This window comes from Ceratotherium simum, chromosome 1, assembly GCF_057802395.1.
Source record: "Ceratotherium simum simum isolate JZ-2026a chromosome 1, ASM5780239v1, whole genome shotgun sequence".
Taxonomy (NCBI): Eukaryota; Metazoa; Chordata; class Mammalia; order Perissodactyla; family Rhinocerotidae; genus Ceratotherium; species Ceratotherium simum.
Genome location: NC_141900.1, coordinates 28,354,898 through 28,382,522, shown reverse-complemented (window position 1 = coordinate 28,382,522; position 27,625 = coordinate 28,354,898). Strand labels below are relative to the sequence as shown.

General features: G+C 34.8%; 1 protein-coding gene across 1 annotated transcript in view; it reads left to right on the top strand.

The window, feature by feature from the left end:
- Positions 1 to 27,625, top strand: part of PCLO (piccolo presynaptic cytomatrix protein) — a 397,103-nt gene that overhangs the window by 222,824 nt on the left and 146,654 nt on the right. The window contains 1 exon segment of the mRNA XM_087445431.1: positions 24,275 to 26,462. Within this exon segment, the coding sequence (XP_087301557.1) occupies positions 24,275 to 26,462 (2,188 nt within the window).

Genomic DNA, 27,625 nt, shown 5'->3' with positions numbered 1-27,625 from the left:
AGATAGTTGTATGTCATAGCTGCACATCCTTCTAGTTGCTGTACGTGAGACGCGGCCTCAGCATGGCCGGAGAAGCAGTGCCTCAGTGCGCGCCCAGGATCCAAACCCTGGCCGCCAGCAATGGAGCGCGAGCACTTAACCGCTAAGCCCCAGGGCCGGCCCCCCCAATAAATTTTTGAAGTGGTAACTACGAAAAGAATGATTTTAAACTTAGTACTAAGAACTCGACACTGGGAGATTAAAAGGAAGAGAAAAAGGAGGTTATCAGTACCTTTAAGCATTTTCTTTTCTCCTAGGAAAATAATCAAGAAAATGTCATGTTGAATGAAGCAACAAACTAGTTAAGAAATATATCTGTATTCTTACATAGCAATGTTTCTTCCTAACGAAAATGGAAAATGTAGAAATATAATGTGCCTTACTTCTGACACCATTATCATTAGCTTCACTTTAATTTTTATACTCTTATAGTTAGTAGACATTTCACTTTACAACACTAAGGTATTGAAATGTCATATTTCTCTAATCCTTTAAAGCAAATTAATCATTTATATATTTCTCACTGATGGTTTAGTCATGGTCTAAGCCTCCACAGACCTTTGAAGAGAACAGTTCTTCTGTTTATATGCCAAGCTTGGCAAACAGTGCCTTGTCTGATTTCCAAGGCTGTGACTCTTAAAAGTGCTATCATTGGCATTGCTGTCCCACTAGACTTAAGTATGTATGTACAGAAGTGGGGGTTAACTTTGGGTGGGATCTGTGACTCAAACAGTCCGTTTAGCAAAGCACTCAGATTTTGAATCTGACATGGAGCTGCCTTCATGTGGTTAAGAAAAGAAAACATCTCTCATTATTCTAGTCTCTTATTGCAAGAAGAATAAAACACAATTGAATTTCTCAGCAAATTATCCAGCCACACAATGATATATCCTTCAGTGTATATAATACTGTTTTAGCAAAACACAAAAGTAAAGTTTGGGTGGCATTGGTTAATTGCACATAATTGAGTCTGTTCGTCCCTAAATAATAGTGTGGCTGGTGGCTAAATTTGTAAAAATTATAAAAAGAAAAAAACTATAGCTTTTTTAATTCATGTTTACCTAGCATTGAGGAGTTCAAATATACAATGGAATACTATTGCCAAATTAGCAAAGTTTCCAAAAGCATATCAGAGCATAATTACTCGTATGAGAAGTACATTGTATCATATTTTTTAAAATTTTTTTGTGAGGAAGATCAGCCCTGAGCTAGCATCCGTGCTAATCCTCCTCTTTTTGCTGAGGAAGACCGGCTCTGAGCTAACATCTATTGCCAATCCTCCTCCTTTTTTTTCCCCAAAGCCCCAGTAGATAGTTGTATGTCACAGTTGCACATTCTTCTAGTTGCTGTATGTGGGACGCGGCCTCAGCATGGCTGGAGAAGCGGTGCATGGGTGCGTGTCTGGGATCCGAATCCAGGGCCGCCAGTAGCTGAGCGTGCGCACTCAACCGCTAAGCCACGGGGCCGGCCCTGTATCGTATTTTAATTAACGCTATACAAAAACTTTTGAGTAGTTCAGGGACTCAGTACATTTGGAAAGTTGAGGATTTTGATTTTTTACTATAGAAATAAGGCAGACTTGTAAAAAAAATTATGACTAGTAAAGTTTATGATAAAGCAAGGCATAGTTTTTTTTACAAATGCAAAAAATTGTAGTTTAGATTTTAATAGCCACTACAATGAAATGTGACTTTAAAACAATTTTAACAAAAATATACACATTTCAGAAGTAAAAATGTTTTAAAATGTAAATAGGTTTTGTTCATATCTCAGAATTTGGGGAGTAATGATGCATTTTTAAGGACTGCTTATTAAAATCGAGGTGAAATTCACATAACGTAAAATTAACCATTTAAAAGTGAACAATTTAGTGACATTCTACATGCACAATATTGTGCAACTACCACCTCTATCTAGTTCCAAAACACCAAACTAAAACTCCATGCCTATTCAGCAGTTACTCTCCATTTCTTTCTTCCCTTAGCCTCTGGCAACCACCAGTCGGTTTTCTCTCTGTGTGGTTTTACCTATTTTGTATATTACATATAAAGGGAATTACATAGTATGTGACCTTTCAGGTCTGGCTTCTTTCACTTCAAATAATGTTTTCTATGTTCATCTGCTTTGTAGTATGTATCAGTACTTTATTCCTTTATATGTCTGAATTCTATTGGATTATGTATGCCACGATTTGTTTATCCATTCATCTATTGATGGACCTTTGGGTTGTCTCCACATTTTGCCTATTGAAAATAGTGCTCCAATGACCGTTAATGCACAAGTGTTTGTTTGAGTACTTGTTTTCCATTCTTTTGGATATACACCTAGGTGTGGAATTTGTGGGTCATGTGGCAATTCCATATTTAACTTTGTAAGGAACTGTCAGACTCTTTTCCACAGCAGCTGAACCATTTTACATTCCCACCAGCAATATACGAATGTTCCGCTTTTACCATGTCCTTCCTAATACTTATTATTTTCCATTTATTATTAGTATTATCATCATCATTATAGCCGTCCTAGGGGGTATGAATTAGTATCTCATTATGATTTTAATTTGCATTTCCCTAATGACTGACAGAATTGAGCATCTTTTCATGTGCTTCTTGGCCATTTGTATTTCTTATTTGAAGAAATGAGTATTCAAGTTCTTTTGCCCAATTTTTAATTAGGCTGTTTGCATTTTTGTTGTTGAGCAGTAAGAGTTCCTTATATATTCTAGATACTATTATCAGATATATGATTAGCAAGTATTTTCCACCATTCTATTGGTTTTCTTTTCACTTTCTTGATAATGGCCTTTGATGAACAAAAGTTAAATTTTTGATGACGCTTCATTTATCTATTTTTTTTGTTACTCTTGCTTTTGATGTCGTATCTATTATCAAATCCATTATCAAATCCAAGGTCATGAAGATTTATACCTATGTTTTCTTCTAAGAGTTTTATGGTTTTAGCTCTTTTTTTTAAGGTAGTTAATCCATTTTGAGTTAATTTTTGTATAGCTTGTGAGATAGGTGTCTGACTTCATTCTTTTGCATATTGATACACAGCATCATTTATTGAAGAGACTATTCATTTCCTCTTGAATGATCTTGGCACCCTTGTCGAAAATCAATTAGCCATAGATGTAAGGATTTATTTCTGCACTCTCAATTCTATTCTATTGATCTATGTCTGTCTTTATGCCAGTACCATACTGTTTTGATTACTGTAGCTTTGAAGTTGTTGTGAAATAGGGAAGTGTAAGTCCTCCAACTTTGTTGTTCTTTTCCAATATTGTTTTGGCTATTTGGGGCTCTTGGAAATTCCATATAAATTTGAGGATGAGCTTTTCTATGTTTGCAAAAGAAGGCAATTGGAATTTTGATAAGAATTGCATTGAATCTATAGATCACTTTGGGTAGTATTGTCATCTTAAACTTATATTAAATCTTCCAATCCATGAACATAGGATATCTTTCCATTTATTTAGCTCTTCTTTAATTTTTTTCTTTTTCAGCAAAATTTTGTAGTTTTCAGTATACGAGTCTTTTACCTCCTTGAGGAAATTATTCATAGGTATTTGTTCTTTGAACACTGGTATAAATGGAATTGTTTCACATTGGCCATATCTGGTGTATAGAACATCACTGACATTTTTTGTGTTGATCTTGTATGCTGCAACTTTGCAGAATTTGTTTATTAGCTCTGTTAGTAGTTTCTTTGTGCATTCTTTGGTATTTTCTATATGTAACATCATGTCATCTGTGAATGGAAATTGTTTTACTTCTTCCTTTGTCTTATCTAACTTCTCTAGCTAGAACTTTAAGCACAACGTAGAATAGCAGTGGTAAAAATAGGCTCCCTTATCTTGTTCCTGATCTTGGGGGGAAAATTTTCAGTCTTTCACCGTGAAATCTTTCACTATTAAGCATGATGTTAGCTGTGGATTTTTTATAAATATACTCTTTATCATGTTGATAAAGTTCCCTTCTTTTCCTAACTTTCTGAGTGTTTTTGCCATGAAAAGGTGTACGATTTTGTCAAGTGCTTTTTCTGCATCACTTGAGATAATCATAATGGTTTTTTCCCCCTTTATTCTATTTTGCAGTATTACATCGATTTTAGTATTTTATTATGTTAAATGACATTACATTCCTGGGATAAGTCTCACTAGGTCATCCTTTTAATATACTGTTGGATTTTGTTTACTAGTATTTTGTGGAGGAATTTTGCACCTATCTTCATAAGTGATATTGGTGTATAGTCTTCTTTTTTGTGGTATCTTAGTCTCACTTTGGTATAGGGATAATATTTGCCTTATAAAATGAATTAGGAAGTGTTCACTCTTCTTCTATTTTTGGAATTACTTTAAGAAGAATGGTGTTCATTCTTCTTTAAGTGTTTGGTAGAATTTACCAGTGAAGCCATCTGATTCTGAGCTTTCGTGGGGGGCGGGGGGGGTGTTTGATTACTGATTCAATCTCTTTGCTTATTATAGATCTGTTGAGTTTTTTTTATGTCTTCTTGATTCAGTTTTAGTAATTTGCATGTTTCTAGAAATTTGTCCATCTTGATTTCATCTAGGTTATTTAATTTGTTGGCATGCAATTGTTCATAGTATTCTCTTATAATTCTTTTTATTTCCATAAGTTTGCTAGTAAATCCCCACTCTCATTTCTGATTTTGTTTATTTGTGTCTTCTCTTTTTTTTCTTAGTCAGTCTAGCTAAAATTTTGTCAATTGTCTTGATCTTTACAAAGAATCAACCCTTGATGTTATTAATTCTGTTTTCTATTTTCTATTTCATTTACTGTTACTCTAATCTTTATTATATTTTTCTTCTGCTAGCTATGGTTTTAGTTTGCTTTTCTTTTTTCAGTTCCTTAGATGTCAATTTAACTTACTGATTTGAAATCTTTCTTCTTTTTTACTGTATGCATTACAGCTATAAATTTCCTTCCAAGAACTGCTTTCTCTGTATCCCATGTTTTGTTATCTTGTTTTTCATTTTCATTCATCTTAAAGTATTTTCTCATTTCCCTTGTGATTTCTTCTTTGATCCATTGGTTGTTCAAAAGTGTGTTGTTTAATTTTCACACATTTGTGAATTTTCCTGTTTTCTTTTATTTATTGATTTCTGGCTTCAGTCTACTGTGGTCAGAGAAAATACTTTTATGATTTCAGTCTTTTTAATTTTGTGGCCTAATATGGTCTATCTGGAGAATAGTCCAAGTGCACTTGAGAAAAATGTATATTCTGCTGTTGTTGAGTTGTGTGTTCTATAGATGTCTATCAGGACTAGTAAGTTCATGGTTTTTCAAGTCCCCTATTTCCTAGTTGATCTTTTGTCTAGATGTTGTGTCTGAGCTGGAGTATGGGGAATTGTAAGAGATTAAGCAAAAACACCACAATGCTTTCTTTCTGAATTATATCAGCCTCTTTCTTCATTAAGCATTTCCCTATTTGCTGTAAGTGTTTTACTAGATTCCAGAGTTCCAAGAAAGTTGCTTCTGTCTCTTTTTGCCAGCTTAATGGTTGATTTAGCATATTAAAAAACAAAATTCAACTGGGGAAATTTAAAGATCTAATTGGCTTTATTCAGTAATTCATGAATTGGATAGCATCCCATCTAGCAAGTAGAAAGGAGCTCTGAGGAGCTGTACAAAAGGGAAAGTTTTTAAAAGTAGAAAGGGGATAGTACAAAGAAGATATAAACAAAAGAAAGAAGTATTTCAGGAAAGGTCACCTTCCTTTGGAGGAAGGCAGGGGTCTATCAGGCAGATTACCTTCTTAATGCTAGCCAGAAAATTCTAGACTGACTAGTTAAAGTTTATTCCTGAGAGAGGCTGAAACTACAATTAAGTCTTGGTTTGCTGACATGGGGCTTAGCACAAGTCACTCCATTTTGGGCCTGTTGTTTCTGTCTTTTCTTTTTTTAATAAGTGGAAGGATAGATTCGTAGAACTCCCTACTTTGCCATTTCCATGATATCATTTCAATCATGACATAGAATTTTGATTTATAATTTGCTCTGTCTTAGTTAATGAAGTTTCACTCATGGCATAAGGGTAATAAAAATAATTGATAGCTTATTTTATTTTTAGCTTCATATGAAGAACTAGTTAACTCTATTAAATTTATCTTTTTGGAGATGTGGATATTTCTTTAACATTCAAGAGACGTATAGACTACATGTTGTGGAGCTTCTGCTTGTTTTTTGTTTTGTGGTAGGCAACATGTATTTACATAACCACAGTTGATCCTTTCAGTAACAGGAATGATAATATTAGCAGCTAGCATTCATTGAGTACTTCATATCTGAGCAAACAACTAAGTACTTAAAATGACTAAACTCATTATACCTTATAAGAAACCAATGTGGAATAGATATTTGATCTGCAATTTACAGAGTCAAAAACTGAGAGTAAAGAAGATTAAGTTGGTTAAGGTCATGCTGAACAAGTAAGTTGCAGTCATGATTAAACTTGAGTTTCTGAGTCCAAATCCTAAACTCCTTTCAGTATACTAGGTCTCTTTCTGGTCCTTCTATATATGCCTTTACCTACTTTTTTTCTCAGTGAATCATTATTAGATTAGTTGGTGAATTCCAAAGATCTTTATTATTCTAGGAAAAACATTTAGTTTATGAATTTCTGAACTGATACCAGCACATCATAATTTCCATTGAGTTTTCATATGCATATTTGGTACTATCATATGCGTGCCAAAATGTTTATAGACTTTCTAACCAAAAGGAATTTTGAGTGCTGCAATTAAAGAATTATTGCTGTAGTTTTCAAGAAATGCATATTATAATAACAATCAACTAATAATTTATAATAATATCTACCATTTATTGTGTACTTTTTATATAAGTGTTATTATATAGAAAAATGTTTTCTACATTGAAAATAATTGCCATAGATATATAGGTAGATACAAATCCAGAGATCTTGAATTTGTAGGCAGCATATCATATAAATTTTTTTCCAGACATATTCTAGAGTTGTTGGAAGCTTTGACACTATCATACTGTAGAATAGAAAAGCTAGCTGAAATCTCAAAAGACTGCAATTTCATATTAGAACATATACCTGTCAAGCAGTCTACGTCCTTTCTTTAGGCTTTCAAGAAAAACGCCCCACTAAAGAAATTTCAATCATTAGGTACCTAAGTAAAAATCATTAGCTACCTATGAGTGTTATAGGGGACTTCTCAATGCTTTTGAATGGCTACCATAAAATCTAGCCATCTCTGTGGAAGAAAATTCTGAATAATTTTGTCCACTAAAGTAATTAATAAGAATAGTTTGTAAAAGTCATGTTTTAATATTATTTCAGATGCAAAGCCAACTCACAGTAGTAGCTAACTTCTAAAAAATGTCATGCTCTTAATTGGTAACTGAGGTGAACATGTGGAAAAATTTCAGAGGAGAATTGGACCAAACCCCCCAAATATTAATCCTAACACATGACATTCCATTATTAGAGATTTATTTCTCTGATTAATAAAGAACCCCCATTAAAGTTTATCTATTCTTAAGCTGGATCTAATTTTCAATTTTTATGAGAAAAAAATTCATTTGTATATGAAGAATCACAGAGAGACCAAGGGGGATTATTCGGCCATGGCCTTATTTTGGCAAAGGGCCTCAAAATTTAGACTTCAGATGTCATTTTCAGGTACAAGTCATTGTGTAGTTTTATTTGTGTGTATTTTAAAACATAATTTTTCAATGTCAACATTTAAAATATATCACAGTTTTATAACCTTATTAGAAACATTTCTTCATTTCTTATATATCAGGAATATCAAAAAATTGAAATAGTCTGGGCCTCTCTTAAGTGCCAGTAAGCCCTGCATTCGTTGATTTAGCCATGCATAGAAGGCAAGGCTGTGAGGGCTGGAGACTATTCGGGAGATAGGACAGCCTAAAAAGCATGTTTTTGCCTAGTGCAGACTGTTTTCTCAAATGCTTATTCTTTCTGTCAGTAGCCAGTATGAAGCACACTTAAAATAATTTTTCACTGAAAAATCTGCCATTCTAGAAAATTGAAAACCTCAGGATACATTTCAAAAGGCAAAACTGCTAGGATTTCAACTGTTCCCTTGGTGTTTAATTAACAACCTGTAAATTACCCTCATTTCTTGGAAGCACCTCAAGGACTGGTCCAGTCTGACCTGATAGAAACTATCAGCCAGGAAAGAAAGCTGAGGCAAGAACCCAGAGAGGGTCCTGTCAACTCCACAGTGAGTCATTTGTGGCTCATGAGTCAGGGCTTTGCAACAGAAAATAACCCAAAAAGGCAAGGTGAAACAGAACAGCAAAGAGTCTATACATGTAACACAGCCTCTCCAGGGAGGACTTGTCAGAATGGATGGACTGTCTGTTTGAAAAATGTGAGACCAAATCATCGGAAAGATAAACAAGCATATATTCAGATGCTCAATAATGTAGAAAAGTCAGTGAGCATATTAGTTACTTATTGCTGTGTAACAAATTACTCCAAAACTTATTTTAAAGAAATAAAAATAGAAAGGAAAGCAAAACAAACCTGGAGATGTTTACTTTTCTCTCTGAGAATGCATTTGCATCAAGAGTGCAATCCAGCATGTTTCATCTACAAGCATATCTATCATGGGACTCCACCTGTGTGTAATAAACTGATATCTCACCACCAAAAGTCCTGCCAGGTCCTGAGTGGCTTCCACATCTGTGAAGATGATGATCTAATACCTAGTTCTCTATTTCTTTACCTTCTTAAAATTCATCTCCGGTGATCATTACTTCTACCAACAATGGATGTTGTCCATCCATTCCCACAATTACTCTCTGACCTGAAATTACCAGAAAATTATCTAACTCAGAAATCATACATACTACCATCATGTCAACTTTCTAACTCAGTGCTTGCTCACGTAAGTACCTCCACCACATTTCTTCAAGTTCACCCTTATTTTACTCCATTGTAGTTTCTACTTTGTCCCCATTTATCAACCCTCCTATCCCTACTGCTCTCATAATTCAAGGTTCACCATGTCAACAACCCTCTTGCTATTTCTCTAATCCATCTCACAATGCTGGCACAGAATTTACCTGGCATGAATGGAAATATCTGCCTCTTCCTTTTCTGCATCTGGCCTATTGAGCCCTTCCAGAGGAAGACACATACACAGGAATATTAAAATAAAAGTCAGAGTCCCCTACCTCTATTAGACCCTCCCACTACCAAAAACTCCTACAAGATTAACTACTCAGTTTCCTTTCTCATGTTCCACTCTGCTCAAACCTGATAAGCCCTGCCCTAATTATGGTAGATAAATATACTTCCTACATTACAGGGAAGGCACAAGCTCCCTCAACTTTCAGTCACCAAATGTATAATCATCTTACAGCCTTTCAAAGGGTCCTTGACTCTGCCCTCTCCCACATCCTTCACGTGCAATCAATCATAAAGTCCAATTTATTTTATGTTGTATACAGCATCTAAAATGGCTCCCACTCATCCGTCGCTACATCCTGGTGTTCATGCCCTTGTGGAATCCCCTCTCCTTGAGTGTGGGCTGCACTTAATGACTTGCTTTTGGTGAATAGAATGTGGAAAAAAATAATGGGATGTAAGATTAGGTTACAAAATGCTATGACTCCCATCTTGCTTGTACTCTTTCCGGCTCATCTTGCTTATTTTGATGAAGCAAGGCTGCCCTGTTGTGAGCTGCTCTACAGAGGCCCCCCATGGAAGGGAACAAGGGAGACCGAGAAGGAAGTGAAGCCCCCAATCCAACAGCTCTCTGGTATACAAATCCTGCAAACATCCACATGAGTGAGTTTAGAAGTAGATTCTTCCCTAGTCAAGCACTCAGATGATACCCCAATCTTAGAGGGCAGCTTGATTGCAGCCTTATGAGAAACTCTGAGCAGAGGACTCAGCTAACCATACCTGGATTGCTGACCCACAGAATATGTATGATAACAAATACTATTGTTCTAAGCCACTAAATTTTGAAGTGATTTTTTACACAGAAATAGATAACTAATAGATAACTATCATCTAAAATGCTCTATTTAAGAGCATGATTCTGGAGCCAGGCTGCTTCAGTTCAAAATGCCTCACTTTGTCAATTCAAATAGGATCTGCCACCTTCCAGCAGTGTGAACTTGAGAAGTTGCTTAACCTCACTGTGCCTAAATTACCTCATTTATAAAGTGGGGATAATAATAGTATCCACCTTATAAGATTACTGTGAGTCAAATGAGTTAATAAAAGTTAAACACTAAGAACAAAGCCTGAAATCCTTAGTATTCTGTATAGTACAGTATTCCATAACTGCCCCTGCTACCACTCTGTTTTCAAAGGTGCATTACGATTTGTTTTTTGTTTTTGATCATTACAACAACTCTTAACTTGTTTTCCTACTTTTGTCTTTACTCCCATCCTATTCATTCTGCACTGCAGCCAAATAATACCTTTTCATATGTAGATTTTATTGGTCCAGTCATCGCTATTCAATAGCTTCTCATTGAAATTATGTCAGATTTACAAGTTATCAGTGTGGCTTACAGGGACCAGCCCACCTTTCTAGACCCATCACATGCCATCCTCTCTATTGTTCTCTATGCTCCAAATAGTTTAGTTTATGGAGTATCCCACACTCTCACCTGACTCGGTATCTGTATATGTGCAGTGCCCTCTCTGCTACCTCCCATTTCATAACATATGGCACATTTATAATTAATATTTTATCATATGATGTCTGTATTTCTCTCATGAGAGAAGGGGCCATATGTCTCTTATTCACTACTGTTTCCTTAAGGTCAAAAACAATGCTTGACTAATACAGTAGTAGATGCGCAATGAGTAGTGTCCTGGACTAATGCAAGGACTTGGCTTTGGAAGTAGAAATGTATGGAAAGATATAGGTAAGCGTTAGAAATAATTTGGAATTGTCAAGGCCTTTAAATGCCTTTAAAGTCTACAAAAGAAAGGTACGTGGGAATAATTTTAATATATATCATCCATTAAAATACAAACCTTAAATCATAAAATATATGTTGTCTCAAAAACAGATATGTTTTGTATATAACAAAAATATGACTAGTTACATGTATGTTTGTGTATACAAATATAGAAAATATAAAAAGAAAGCAGAGAATTAAAAAAAAAAACAGAACACTTGCATTTCAAGGGTAAAAACGTAGTCTCCCAATGGCCATATCCAATACTCTTGTCTTAGCCTTATTTTTAGTAACTTCTCTGCAACACCCCAAACTGTCCTTCTTGCCTCAGTTTCAGACACTGAATTTTTCTACATCCATCCCTTTCTCTTTAACCATGCCTTCACATTTTCCTCTATCTCATAACTCTAAATATTCCATATGATTTGATTTTTGCTATCTTCCCTTCCACCTTAAGAACCTGGTAGAGTGCCTGTCTCGTGGGAACACAACAAAAATATTGTGTAGGTAAATATATTACTAAGATCTTTATGTTGAAACTCCATCAGTGGGATTGTAAAAGGAGCCAAAAGATCTGTAGAACATTCTTAGACTTTATGTGTCGTGAGATAAAGAGCACATAACCTAGCAATTATAGTTTCACAAAGGTATTATCTTGGTATATTTGGGAAACAAATTAGACTGGAAGTCAGAGACTGAGATTATAATTCTGTAGCTCAGAAACTATCTACCACAGAAACCAGAGTTCGTGCATTCAACTTTAACCTCTTTGGACACTAGCTTCTACTTTTGTAGAAGTCAATCTATTTTCATAGAAATAAAGAGTGCTTTTGCGTTATGCTAATATTTACGTCTTGGCAATTTAGGATCAGTCAAAATTTTTAGTAAATTTTATACTATTAGAAATAGTAAAATTCTGCCAGAGCCATCTCCTAATGAATATGTATGAGTGTGTCATTTCTACACTTAGACTCTTCAGTGACCCTTCTTGCTTACATGATGAACTCTAAATTGAGCATGGCATTCAAGGCCCTACATAGTCTAATACATCACTTTCTAGTTTCACTTCTGGATACTGTTTCTCCCTCCATACATACATGCTTCAACACTATGCACTAGGTTTTGTAGGTCCTGGGCCATGTGTGTATCCATGTTTTCATGCCTTTGCACATGTGTTCTGCTGCCAAGAGATCTCTCCCCTACAGACCTTGCAGTTTCCCTCTCAGCTTTTAGAACTACCACACACATTGTCTTCTCAGCTGCATTATATATATCAGCTCAACCTGAGATACAAACTCCTTTCTCTATACTTTCTAAGAACCACATGTAAGCTTTTATTATAAAATTTATCATGCTAAATTACAGTTCTTGGTGAAATGTCTCCATTGGTTTTTCTAAGCTCTGAAAGCTGCATGAAGGCAGAAAAAATGATACCAGTGTCATTCATCCTTATGTCACCATGGCCTAGCACAAAACATGGTACCCAATACAGATTTAGTATGTATTGGATATATGGACAGAGGGCCAAAAACAGAATTCACCAATCCTAAATATTTGAAGTGTACATTTAATGTTAGACTCCTTAACAATGACTCCAACTCACTTCATAAAATAATAGTAATTTCTTTCAACATATCTTCTAGAAATTTAGCCAATACTATTTTTGGAGAACAAAGATTGATAATTCGAAAAATATCAGATAAGTATGTTAAATGTCAAGAAAATTGAAAATAAATTTCATATTGATAGTCAACTTAGTTTGTATTGTTTTTTCTCATTTTTATAATGATTTGCTTTCTCCAAACCTTTAAATATACCATTGATTTTATGGTTCATATCAGATATGAACACATTGTATTAATATATCTTCATACTTTGTCATATATGCTAATGTAGAAATCTGCATTGTAGATTATTTTAATGTTTTTAAACTTTTGAACTTGAAATAAATCACATTTTGAGCGTTAGCATTAGGCAAACATGGAGTCGAGTACTGGCTCTGCCACTTGCTAGTGATGCAAGTTTGGCCAAGTTATATAATAGCTCTAAAATTATAAATATCTGAGACCTGGAATTAGTAATCGTTCCTCTCTAAGAAAGATAATTAAGAAAGAGATTTAATAAGATATTATATATGAAGCTTTTAATAATGCTCAATACATAGTACGTTTTGATATATTTTAAATCTTAATCTTTTAGTTATTACTGTTGAAACAATGTGTTATCTCTGGCTAGAGGATGTCATTATAAAGGCTTTGTCTGTTTACTCTTCTCTCTTGTCTGTCTTCAACCATTTCCCCTCCCCGGCTCCTGACCCTCAGACTATATCTTACTTATGCCCTTCTCCCTAAAGAACACTCTTCCTCAGAACACCCACCACCAAACCACTACCCTGTCTCTCTTCGTCACCAATCTGTGAAGAGTTCATCTACCCTCACTGCTTTTACTTTCTCTCTTCCCGTTTATTCTTTCACCTAGTGTAATCACTCTGTGGAAACTTTTTCCCGGGATCACCAGTGACATTTTAACTAATATATCAAAAGATGTGTCTAAATCTGCCTCTTTATGACACATGTACGGTATGTGGCATGGGCAACTAATTATATCTTGAGTCACCACCTGTACTTCCTATATCCTCTGATTGCCCCATTCCAGAATTATCTTACTTTTGTTTTTACACCCATATCTAGAATATTCCTATTTCATGTGTCAATTAATATTATTACCTCACTTTTAACTAATTTCATTTTTTATATTTTTTGTTCTCTCAGCATTTTCTTATCTGACTTTTGTCCTTTTCCTAGTACTTCATAAATTTTGACTATGTGAACACTTTATATAAATAAATAAAAGATTATCTGCAAGTTGACCTAAATCACTGACAAAAATATAATAAATTTTATTTGTTGCATTAACCCTTCCAGAAGCATGTATCCATTTAGCAGTGAATTTAGTTAACAAAGATATTATTCTTTTATTTAAACATTTCCTTAAATATACCCAACATTTATTGTGTCTTATCTGTCCTCATCATAATACTACGTGACATAGATTAAAAGAAAAATTGGAAACCTATACGTTATTCAATAATACTATGCTAAATTATAAATTTTGTCATTTTTAAAAAAATAAAGTACCATGGCTTTCTTCTACTCACCCACAAAGAAATAATATAATGCCAATTTAGCAAACTTTTAGGTCTAAAAAGTAAATTTAGATCACCTCTCCCCTTTTTTAATGTTAAAAAGCACAGAAACTATGGCATTTTGGAAGACCACAAGGAGAAGAAAGAATAAACAAGATGGGTAAGTGAGTTTTTACCAGATCCTTAAAATTCAGGCAAAATAATTTGGATGACATATAATCATCAGTAGAGAAACTTGGGGGAAAAAGGATTGACATGCTGAATGTGGTCTCTTAGGGATAGCTTAAAGTAAGAAGACCCCCCTAGCAAGCTATTTTCGTTGTTCCTTTATGAAATAATAAAACTCTAGACAGAGGACTGAAAACGTAAAAACTTTGAGTGGCTATGCAGATTACTCTAGAAAAGAAAGAGCGCCTCTTAGTGACAGAGTAATAATAAATGAATTAATGAAAAGAATACTGGTCACCTTATGGAATAGAGAGAATTAGCCAAGAATTATATGTCTGATAACCATTTCAAACCTACACTTATGATATAAATATTAAAAGTGATAGATAAAAACCCCAAAGGCAGTGTACACTCAGTCAGTCCTTACTTATGGTTCTAGATCTGTCATTGGACTATAATGGGTTTCAGGAAGAACTGATCTTTCACTAAAACACCCTAAGTAAAACAGTCTTCTGAGGGGATTTGTCATGGAATATGGATATTCCTCTTGAACTCTATATATGTGAGTTGAATAAAGCAGTTGTCAGTCTGGAAAAAAAAGATGACTACATATTGTGGCCATTGTACTGAACTATATCAAAGGGCCATATGAGCAGAATATACTTTGTTCCATTCATTGGAGTATAGCCATCTGACTTAATGTTACAAAAAAACAAAAAAGGAAGGAAGGAAAGGAGATAGGAAAATTGGAAGAAAGGAAGGAAAGAAAGGAGAGAGGGATAGAGGGAGGAGGGGGAAATACATACACATACATAAAATACCTTAAGAAACTTCTAAGAGGGCTTTCTAAAATACATTATACAGATTTTAGGAAAGAAAAGAAATTAATCTCTTTGAGATGTTCTAGAAAATACAAGGCAGTAAGTGTTGCACAGACTGACATCTCTAATGCTTCTGTCCAGTGAGGTAGAAACTAGTTTTCTGCTTGGCTGCTCAGCCCAAGAGCAATGACTTTCAGCAAGAAAACAAAACAAACTGGGACAAGAGGTGCATTAAGGAAAAGCTTAAAGATGTCTGATGAAATATTGAGTGCCATTTTCACAATATTAATTGGAGAACATTTTTGTCTAGACTACTAGACTTTGAGAAATAACTTGTGTGTGACTTTTAAATGTGTTCTATTACTTTGTTTTTATTCTCTTATTAATGGGTCCTGTGATTTAGTTTCTCACTTTTTTCTTGCTACTAGGATATTAGAGGAATTAGAGAAAAACTACTTTTTAAAAACAATTTCAATTACATTCACAAATGGTAAATTTTCTCCCATGGCAGTAGAGATTCAACACTGCTCATTGATAAAGGTGTCTATAATTTTTCAGTAGTTCAAAGACATTCTCATAGCAAGGATGATACTGCTTATTTAGTGCTTTCAGTCATGGAAATAGTTATTAAACTATTCCACAGTACTCTAGTTGAAGAAATTTGATAGCTTTATTATGTATGTGCCAGGCACTGTGCCCTATTGCAATGCCTAATGGATTTTAAATGTTTTATCAGTATTTAAAGTATTTTTCCTTGAGTGGTATCATTTAGAATTTCATTTTTCACTGGTCACTCCTCTATCCATTATTTTTCTTGTACATTTTAAAGCAATAGAAATTCTTGAGCCCTTGCACTAAATGTTTTGTATATTTTAGCTTCAGGTGGGGATGGGGGTGGGATGGAGGATGGAGGGATGGTGGTAAATAATGGGTCTATTTTGGGAACATATTATTCATGATACAGGGCAGAGGATAGAATGCTGTATATTTTTTATTCAACTACTGTTTTGTCTCAAAACCAAAAGCTGTTGATATTGGTGGGGGAGACCCCTTGAAGGTGAATTAATGTTTTCATTGACATTTCAGGGAGTGAAACTCTGCTTCCAGTCAATTTACAAAGAAGGATGTGTAAAGTCATATTTTTCAATTTGCAGCCTTATATTTGCCTTACAACTTCATCATCATCTTCCACCTAACTTCCCAAAGTTAAAGGAATATGCTAACCTATGTTCATATATTTTAAACAGCTATCTTGTTTGGAGAGAAAAAAACCCTAGACATTTTACCTACTTACCTAATGTTATAAAGACATAGATCTTTATAGATGACAATTATACCCTAAGAAGAATGAATGATCCAGTACAGAGCAGAAGTGAATAAAGTCAGAGAGCAGTATAATATGTATGAGTATTCTTCTTCTTACCATGACAAAGACTTACTCTCATATTCAAAGTGAATGCAGGCCCTGAATGAGGAGAGTTCAAATAGGGTGGGACAAATGACCTTGAGAGCAATTTCTGCTCTCCAGTTCTTTATATTATACTGTTATATTATACTGTATATATATTATACAGTTAAAGGGCAGGTACCATCTCTCACTCATCATCACAATCTTAGTATTTAGTACAGTGAACAATGTGTCTCTTTTCACTAAAAATATTCTCAACTTTTTTTTTAATTTTTACATCAGATAAATGTTTTTGTTTTTTGTTCTTACTGTTCTAATTCTTTATTTTTAAGATGGCAAGAATTTCTTGATTTTAAAATTGAGCTTAGCTACTCAACTGATCCCCTTTAGTGATTCAGGTGTTTAATTTCTCAAACTAAATAACTGTCCTTTCCTCTTAAGATTATAATCTCTTTTTTAATTACACACCATTGATCCTTCTTTGGAACTTAGAGTAACAGGCAACTTTTAACAAAGAACCAGCATTTACATAATTTTTCAATCAGACTGGCAGTTCCTTGCCCTCTGATTTTTTTTTTTTTTTTAAGTTAAAGCAGCTGTGGAAAATTTCAAAAGCTTTTTATGAGGTTAGGTCAGAAAAATTAATCTTCTGCCTTGAATGGACTAATTCTCATAGTTGAAGTCACCTATTTTTTTCTCCCTGTTCTCTAATAAAACTATATTTTTAAAAACTTGGTTGAATATCTTTTTCAATATTAATTCGTGTTAATCCAATAGGTAAGAATTATTCTGTCTAATAAAAGGATGACTTTTAGGATCATAAAACAAATTTATAACAAGGCAAAATAATCTAATACATTTCTATCCTTATTAATTTGCTCAGATTGTTACCATAGCCTAGAATGTCTCTTTTTCTTTCACGCTTTATCCCAAGAGTTCTTTCTCAAGGCACCATTCAAGTCCCAGTTCCTCTAACTCGCCTGCCTTTTCCATTCAGACTATGGCACTGTGATATACAAATACCAGCATTCTCTTCACCAATTTATTAAATAACAATTGATCAGTGATCTCTTCCTGAGGACATCTTCTTGTATATCCTCCTACATCAGTGGTTCTCAATCAATGACTGTTTTACCTCCCCCTTTCCCCAGAGATATTTGACAATGCATAGTGATATTTTTAATTGACATGACTGGGAAAGGATGTGCTGATGGTATCTAGTGGGTAGAGGCCAGAGTTGCCTTGAATATCCTACAATACACAAAACAGTGTCCCCCCACCCCCAATATAGTATCATCTGGTCAAAAATGTCATTAGTGCCAAGGTTGAGAAACATATTTATCAATTATGATTACCTACATTGATGCTGGACCATGAGTAGCCATGATCTACATTCAAGTCCTTGACAAATTATATGACCACTTTCCATTTTTATGGCCAAAACTATGTTGGTGATAATGTCATGGAACAGCATAAAATGCTTTGCTGAAGCCCTGTGAGATTGTATCCATTGTTTCTGTGTTATCTACATGGACTGCCACATTATCATTGAAGGAAATCAAATTGAGCTGTCACAATTTTCTCTTTGACAAAGCCACACTGATTGCTACCCAGTACACTGCATTGCAAGTCATTGCTGCTGATTGCACATTTACAATTTGATGGTTTGCCCTGGTATTTCACATGGTATTAGAGTTAATCTGACCGGAATGTAATAACCAGTGTTGCTTTTTCCATCTGTAAAAAAAGAAAATGAATGAGTGGAGATTTTAATATATGTAGCTTTCAAGGTGTGTGTGTGTGTGTTTGTTTTCTATACATTTTCTCTCTTTGCATAGAGCACTCTCTGGATGTGTTTCCATCTCACAGGTATTAATGCATCACTAGGCCGAAGTGAAACCGGATAATTCTGGGTGTTTCTCTGAAAATTTACATTTCATACTGTTCCCTCCATGTAGAAAATATTCTCTTCTGTAAGTCCCACGCATTCTTCAAGACCCAGGCCTTCTATTAGGTCTTAATCCATCTTTCCTTCCCCAAGCTGGAAGTAAACCCTTCTTATTCTGGATCCCTCTGTTTATATGTTCCTCTAATTCACTTTTTGACTTGTAATATAGATTATCTTTTAAGAGGTTATGTTTTCTTTAGAAAATTTTATGGTATTTATTTGTATCAAAGTATCTTATTTATCAATAAATCTATGTGGAGTTATACTGTTGGGAAGTAAATCCACATCTCCATTATCTAAAAGTAAAGAGCCTTTATAAAAATCTTTCCTGCTTAACTGAAAGAGCAAGCTTAAAAAACTAAGATATTATCATGATGAACATTGATTTCCAACAGCGGGCATGGCTTTCTATATTTATAAAATGAAAAATACATTCCATTCCTAAGTCTCTCTAGCAGTACAACAGTTTACAAGTGTATCTCAGATATTGACAAGAGCTATTTAGCAAAAGGCTGAAGTAGTTTCTTCAAACAGCATCCTAAAACATATTCCTGATTTATGAGTTCTTTGAAAACAAGGTTTCCGTTCATTTTAGCTCATGCCTCTCAGCTCTGTGCCTTTAGTGTCTAGAACAGTGCATTTTAGAATTATACTTGGTCAGCAACTACTGGAATAAATTAGTAAATTGAATTTTACCATATTTATTATACATAGCAGTCAATGAATAATTTTGGTATAGCATCTATTTTTAGCTTGTTCAACTTTTTGAAAATAATAAGTATCATTTTCTCATCCTTAGATTGAGCTTAGATTATTTTGACAATGGGATAATGCACATACATATATTCAAAGTCCTTAGAATTGTGTGTACATATATCTTAACTATTCTTATTTTTATTAATAGACTTGACACCTCAGAACAAGGAAAAAAAAATCCTTTCCTTTGACATATAAGATGCATGGTATGAATAGACTCCCCTGAGAAGAATGGTGTTTAAAATAACTTTGGACAGCAAAATTTATCCTGGAGTTTATTTGCTTGTTTTCACAATTTCCTTCTAGGCATCGCAGTTGAAATTGTCTATTCTTCCAGCCCTCCTTCAGCCTCCATTCTATTGTTAGGACTTTTTGTTCTTTCCCTTGGTCTGCTATTTGCACAGCTATTTTAAAATATTTTAAATTTATATATACAGTTATTTAGTACAGTATTTTTTTTTTTCAGATTAAGGGCATCAGATCTGTCTAAAAACAACTTTTACGAAGCTAGGTGTCAAGGAAAATCTTATGAAACACCAAGATTTTTCTAGATTGCTGTTGTCGTTTTATACATCTCTTGATCTTTTCTAAGCACTTATGTTGTTTTGTTTTGAGTCTCTGTTTTGGGGTTCTATACTGTTATTTTATGTTATATGGATTGCATTAGAATTAAATACCCAGTTTAGAAGTTATTTATGGTCTCGAAAGTCAGGTTTTTTTTTTTTTTTAATTACAAATTAACAAAACATCACTTCAAATTCCCTATTATATTTCTGTCTGTCCTCTGGGTTAATAACTAATGTAGACTCTTTACTTGTTTTAACTCATTTACTCCTTAGCCAAACCAATAATGTAAGAGTAAATGTTAACCTCCTTTTACGTGTAAGGAAACTGAGGCCCAGGGAGTTTAAGCAACTTGCTGAAGGTCTCATACCTGGTAAAAGGCAGACCCAGAAGGGAAACTCTCGAGTCTGGCCTGAGAGACTAAGCTTTCAATCACTATGTTACACTTCCTCTCATTTGGGAGGAATATGGCTGAGACTTTGACAAGTCTCCGATTTTGTGACTACTTCTATAGTCAGCGTGAAAGCTATTTTGTTACCGAGTAGAGAACAGCAAAGTTATTTCAGTTCGTGGAGACTAAGTGGTCAACTAGGCTAAGTCAATAAGTATCTAGAGTTCTACCATCCAGCTTTGTCTCTTGTTTCTGTGACTCACATCTGTGGCACACAAAATATTAATGCAAACCATGGATCATTAAGTATTTGCAACCGTAGAGGATAATTAGAAATCCCCAACCTGAAATACTCTTTAACCCAGGACTTTATTTAAGAAAATTTGAGTTTGACTAAGCCTACTCTCTCAAGTGAGAACTGTTAAACATAAATATAAATTAGGAAAAAATTGCATATATATGAGCAATAAATAATAAAAACTAATGTCAATTTCTAGTTCACTTTGATACCGAACCAAGTGGGCTTGCCTCCTGGTGAGTTAAATAAGACTCTATACCAGTGGAAGTTGTCTCACAAAGTAAAGTGTATTTGCAGCAAATAGGAGGCTATGAAGAATCATTTCCAAAGTTATGGCATCCCTGAACAAAGGAAAGCAGGAAATTTTATCTCAGTTGGGGAATGAATATTCAAAAGGGAAAGGCGGGTATTCGCTTGCACAGGCTCAGTTGGAGAACATGCTTCCACATAATGAGGCCTAAGGTCCTCCTGGAGAGATCTTTGCATTAAAAATAAGACAAAGGTCATGGGCATAGCTCTTGTGGTGAGGCTTGATCAGTTTCAGGATGGCTGGTGATAACATCTCCTTAACATACAAAAGGAAAAGAAACAACTTGGAAAAACAGTTAATTGCTTCCAAACCCATCTTTGAGTTTCTTGAGACACCTAGTCGGTGACAACTTCATTAACCATTACTCTTAATGCAATAAATAGTCTTTTTTGTGGTTCCTCATAGTTTTATTTTTCCTGTGATTTCATATATACTCTCATTCCACTCAGTAAATTCTGGGAAATTTACTTCTTGATTCAGAACTTTTAAAAATAATTACAAGTTTTTTTTTACCCTTTCTTCATTCTTTCGTTCAAGAAATATGTGCACCCATAAAATGAATGCCTTCAATATTTTTAAAAATTAATTTTCAAAATGTAACTGTCCAGCTCATAAATTTCTTTTCATTCTATTTTCTCCATTCCATTGTTACCTTTTCTGTTTTGTGTGCTTTTCCTCTGCCAGGATCAGCATTTAGTGTTGCCTTAATTGGTGGATATTTTTAACTTCCTTTTCTGGGGAGGAGAATTCTTACTCTGAAATGTCTCCATATTATGCAATGCCATAACACTTTCACAGCAACACAATTAAACACTCTTTTATCAAACCATTTCACAGCCTCAATCATATAGTATAGGTAAACATTTTAAATTTTAAAATCCTTATGCATATACCAAATCTACCAAATGCAAGTCAGAGAAAAAGAAATAGTAACTAATTTCAGCCTCCTATTGAACACCATTATATTCAGAGAAGTAAAAGGGTTATTGTGGGAAAATTTTTTTAAAGTAGAAAACATATATCTATGTCAGTATTGTCGGGGGAAGAGGTTGAATCTCCCTCTGCCCTTTTCCTTAAGGTTCTTATGGCTGGCCAAATAATTAACAAGACAGGTTAGCAGGAGAAAATAATACCAAGTTTAATAACATGTATACATGGGAGAAAGCAGGGACGCTGCGTTTCTCAACACAATAGCAGAAATTCTCGTCTTAAATACCATGTTCAGCCAATGACAAAGGAGGATTTTGGGGGTTGGGGGAGTCAGTTACAGGAGATTACCACTAAAGCACAGTAAACAAGAGTAAGGTTTATGCAGCCCCAAGGGCTCACCTTCCACATTGATAAGCCTCTAGAAACGAGGCCATCCCCCTCTCTTCTCAAAACAGAGAGGGAGATACCTTTACAAATGGAGATTTCCCTTATAAATGTAAATAATTGTCTGGCAACTCCTCGCAGGGTCATCCGGAGAATGTAGCCAGAGAGACAGAACTTCTGATAAGAGGGGCTTGTTGGTGCCTTTCCTATTGTAACATTTACCCTACGTTATCTTTACAGCCATCATGATAGATCTGTTCCAGGAAGGAGCCACCATGTCAAATTCTTTAGGCAGTTAGTGGGAGAGGTCAAATGTCCCTAGAGAAAACAACCAAGGTAAAGAGATAGATTTCAGGGTGGCCAAATCTTGATCTCCCACAGTATTTTTGAAAATTGTTAAGAAAATGATTATAAGATTTCAATTTTCACTTTATTATTATTTCACTATGGTCAGTTGATATTAAAAAGTATGACATATGTATTAATTTTTTTGCAAATAAACATTTTAAAAAAGATTTGGAATGTGAATTTATCAAAAATCCCTAGTTTTCTGTGGAAATAAGGGGATTTTGCAAGGAAATAATATTTAATGGATGCCTACAATATGGACCAAATATTTTACACAGTTGTCTCATTTGATCTTCATAACAACCCTATGACTTAATTGTGAGTATTAAGCAAAATAAAAAGACTTGAGGGTGAGAGAGAATAAACAGCTGCTTTTGGGGCTCCAATTCTTCATATTCCTTGAGATTTCTTTGTGGGAAGGAACAAGCTACAATTTGAAAATCACTCTATCATATTCAACACACTCAGAACATTAATTCATTGTGAACTTGCATTCAAATATTTTAAATTTCAGAAATACACATAAACCTCAATTGATCTTGAGGATATTGCTTCTGATTATGATTTCTATTAAAGAAACAATTAGTGAGGTTAAATAAAGGTAGCAGAACAATTAAAGCAGAAAGTAAATAAAAAACACCAAGAAAATGAATTTGGAAATAATAAAAAGGTAATGAAAGCACAGGGTCTTGGACAAATATGATCTAATTAATTAGACATAATTCTCATATACTTTCTATTATTTTTCTGCCCTCTATATTTGGTGATTGGGAAAAGGGGAAGAATTAAGGTCTTTGGATTATTAGTAAGAAAAAGAAAAAATCATTTTGTAAAAAATATAAGCTAGAAGGCACAAGACCTGAGATCTAGTTGTGAATATGTTACTAAATGCTTGGGTAACTTTGAGTACATCAGTTTATTTTCACTATAAATAGTCAAAATGATCTCTCATGCCTTTTGGTATTCTAAAATTACATGATTCTCAAGACCAGTGATTTTTAGAATGCAAGTTTATAACAGATTAACCAAATGAAATGGAAAATATCTGACAACTCACCAATGATATGCTTGAACTGATTTTTTTAAAAGATTTCAGTGGGTTTTTATTGCAGTCAATTCCTTTTGCTTCATGTAGAAGTTACGAAAGCAGTAAGAAGAAGCTAAAATTACTAAAGAATTATAAAGTTCAAAGAAAATATAAGACCCAAATAGTCACAAAAATATTGAAAGATTAAATGGGAAATTAGTTCAGATTATTATTTCTGGGTGAAAAAAGACCTTAAAGAATTTGAGGATTTCATTTAAAAATATTTCATGATTGGAATAGGAATGACAGCCACTCCAGGGTGGTAAAAGTAGGAATGGGAAGATAGAAGCAAGCAATTGAACTTAACAGTGGTATATGAGCATCTTCAACGAGTAACTTAAATTTTAGATAGTTAAAACAAATACTCTGCAAATATATTCACTAAATAATCTTACATATATTAAATAGGATGGAAAATGAGTTTTTAGAGTTCTCCTAAGAGTCTAACTAAAATATAAGCCTGCTTAGCAATGAATTCTGTGCTTGATTTCAAAACTCACTTCTAACGTTACAGAAGTTATAATAATAAATAACCAGTATACCAAGAAAAGAAAATTTTTTCAGTTAACTGCATTGCTAATACTTGAAATTATATATAAAATTTTTATTTTATTACACTGTCATAGCTAAGACATATATGAAATCATTTTTATTTTCAATGTAAATTATGGAATTTTTTTGATCTTTTACTTTTTTCCTTGATGATAAAGTATTTCTTTGTTTACTTAATTGTAGACGAAAAGTTCTCAAACCATGACACCCTCTGGCACCCAGAAAAAAGTTAAGAGAACTCTGCCAAATCCACCTCCTGAGGAGACCTCTGCAGGAACACAGCCAACATACAGCACAATGGGCACAGTTTCCAGGAGAAGGATCTGCAGAACCAACACAATGGCACGAGCCAAGATTCTCCAGGATATAGACAGAGAGCTTGATCTCGTGGAGAGGGAATCTGCAAAGCTCAGAAAGAAACAGGCAGAACTTGATGAGGAAGAAAAGGAGATTGATGCCAAATTACGGTACCTGGAAATGGGGATTAACAGGAGGAAAGAGGCATTATTAAAGGAGAGAGAAAAGAGAGAGCGAGCTTACCTCCAGGGAGTAGCCGAGGATCGTGATTACATGTCTGACAGTGAGGTGAGCAGCGCCAGACCTACCCGAATAGAAAGTCAGCATGGCATAGAGCGACCAAGAACTGCTCCTCAACCTGAATTCAGCCAGTTTATACCACCACAAACCCAAACAGAATCTCAGCTGGTTCCTCCTACGAGTCCTTATACACAATACCAATACTCTTCCCCTCCTCCTCCTACCGAGGCACCCACCCCATACACTCAACAATCCCATTTTCAGCAACAAACTTTGTATCATCAGCAAGTTTCACCTTATCAGACTCAGCCAACGTTCCAAGCTGTGGCAACAATGTCCTTTACGCCTCAAGCTCAACCTACACCAACCCCAGAACCTTCTTATCAGTTACCATCACAGATGATGGTGATACAACAAAAGCCGCGGCAAACTACGTTGTATTTGGAGCCCAAGATAACTTCAAACTATGAGGTGATTCGCAACCAACCCCTAATGATAGCTCCTGTTTCTACTGATAATACGTATGCTGTTTCCCATCTTGGTAGTAAGTACAATAGCTTAGACTTGAGAATAGGATTGGAGGAAAGAAGTAGCATGGCAAGCAGTCCCATATCAAGCATATCTGCAGATTCTTTCTATGCAGATATTGACCACCATACTCCACGAAATTATGTCCTAATTGATGACATTGGAGAGATTACCAAAGGAACAGCAGCGTTAAGCACTGCGTTTAGCCTTCATGAAAAGGATCTGTCAAAAACGGATCATCTCCTTCGAACCACTGAAACACGTAGGTCTCAAGAAGTGACAGATTTCCTAGCGCCTTTGCAGACTTCCTCCAGATTGCATAGTTATGTGAAAGCAGAGGAAGACCCAATGGAGGATCCTTATGAGATAAAGCTTCTGAAACATCAGATTAAACAAGAATTCCGTAGAGGAGCAGAGAGCTTAGATCACCTTGCTGGTCTTTCCCATTATTATCATGCCGATACTAGCTATAGGCATTTTCCAAAATCTGAAAAGTATAGCATTAGTAGACTCACACTTGAAAAGCAAGCAGCAAAACAACTACCAGCAGCCATACTTTATCAAAAGCAGTCAAAGCATAAGAAATCACTAATAGACCCTAAAATGTCAAAATTTTCACCTATTCAAGAAAGTAGAGACCTTGAACCTGATTATTCGAGCTATATGACTTCTAGCACTTCATCTATTGGTGGCATTTCTACCAGGGCAAGACTTCTTCAAGATGATATCACTTTTGGCCTCAGAAAAAATATTACAGACCAACAAAAATTTATGGGATCATCTCTTGGCAGTGGACTGGGCACATTAGGAAATACCATACGGTCAGCTCTTCAAGATGAAGCAGATAAGCCCTACAGTAGTGGCAGCAGATCTAGACCTTCTTCTAGACCTTCCTCTGTCTATGGGCTTGATTTATCAATTAAAAGAGATTCTTCCAGCTCTTCCCTAAGACTGAAAGCTCAAGAGGCTGAAGCTCTAGATGTTTCTTTTAGTCAGGCATCATCATCTGGTAGAACTAAGCCTACCAGTTTGCCAATTAGCCAGAGTAGAGGAAGAATACCAATTGTGGCCCAGAATTCTGAAGAAGAAAGTCCACTCAGTCCTGTTGGCCAGCCAATGGGAATGGCCAGGGCTGCTGCTGGACCCCTGCCACCAATATCAGCAGACACCAGGGATCAGTTTGGATCAAGTCACTCATTGCCTGAAGTTCAGCAGCACATGAGAGAAGAATCACGGACTCGAGGCTATGACCGTGACATAGCGTTCATCATGGATGACTTCCAACATGCCATGTCAGACAGTGAAGGTAAATGGGCCTCACACTACCTACTTACTCTCAAAACTCAAACTCTTATTTTTCTGCATGTTTAATTTTCCTTCTTCAAGGATATATTCTACTTTTCTTGGTGCATCTTTTGCATGTTTACGTCAATTTTATTTCTTATAAATGGAAATATTATCTTGTGTATAGATTTTGTAGCATGCTTTTCTTTCTTTCTTTTTAGTTTATTCTTTTATTGTTCTGTTTCTTGATTGTTTGCTTGATTTGTTTGGTGTCCACTTTTCCAAAGCCATTATCAAAAAATTGTGTCAATAAAATATGGTCATCCTTTAAATCCATAGTTGGAAAGTTTTTCATTGTATGTTTCTTTTATTTTTTAAAATGCATTTTTGAAGTTATTCATCAGTTTCTTTCAGTTTGTGAAATTATTAAGGTTTAGAGAAATTAAGTACTATTCTGCTAGACTTTGTAATAGAAAGGCATTTATGTCATTTTTGTGAGAACAGCATTCACTAACTCAGAGAATTTTCTCTGAGAACTTTCAGATAAGTCCCTGATGTTAGTATAATATGGAATTTTATAGTTTTCCTTAAATAAAAGGTTCACATTTTATCTCTCTCTCATTATGAATGTCATAATTGACAAGGTTGTACATTTTGGATTATATACTAGACAGCCTAGCACTAAATATGATGTTGACAATAATCTTGTCAGTGTGTATGAAGTATTCTTTACATTTTACAACTGAAAATTTCTACGCTAATTTGGTGTTTAGCTATTTGGAGCTGAAGCCCTCCTGGGATGCCGGGTTAGCCTTTTCCATGGCTTTACTTTTGGCATCCTGCCATTTTTTTGCTCTAAATTTTTTTGCTAGTTTTTCATATTGAACGAGTGGTTTAAGCCAATACTTACTATATATACTTAACTTACAACAATACTTAAATAAAAATTGGTTTATGATATTTTTGTTATTGTTTAATCATATAGAACCATAAGGGTTTTAGTAAATTATCTAGTCCAAGTCTGATTTTGAAGACGAGGGAGGAGTGGTACAAGGATATGAAGAGGCTTGCCCATGCTAAGAGGATTCATGACTCTTGGGATTTTTTCTCTCCACTCTGTGGTTTACATTTGAATGTAGGTGTGGTTTGAGTCCTGGAAATGAAATACTTCTGATCAAATAAAAG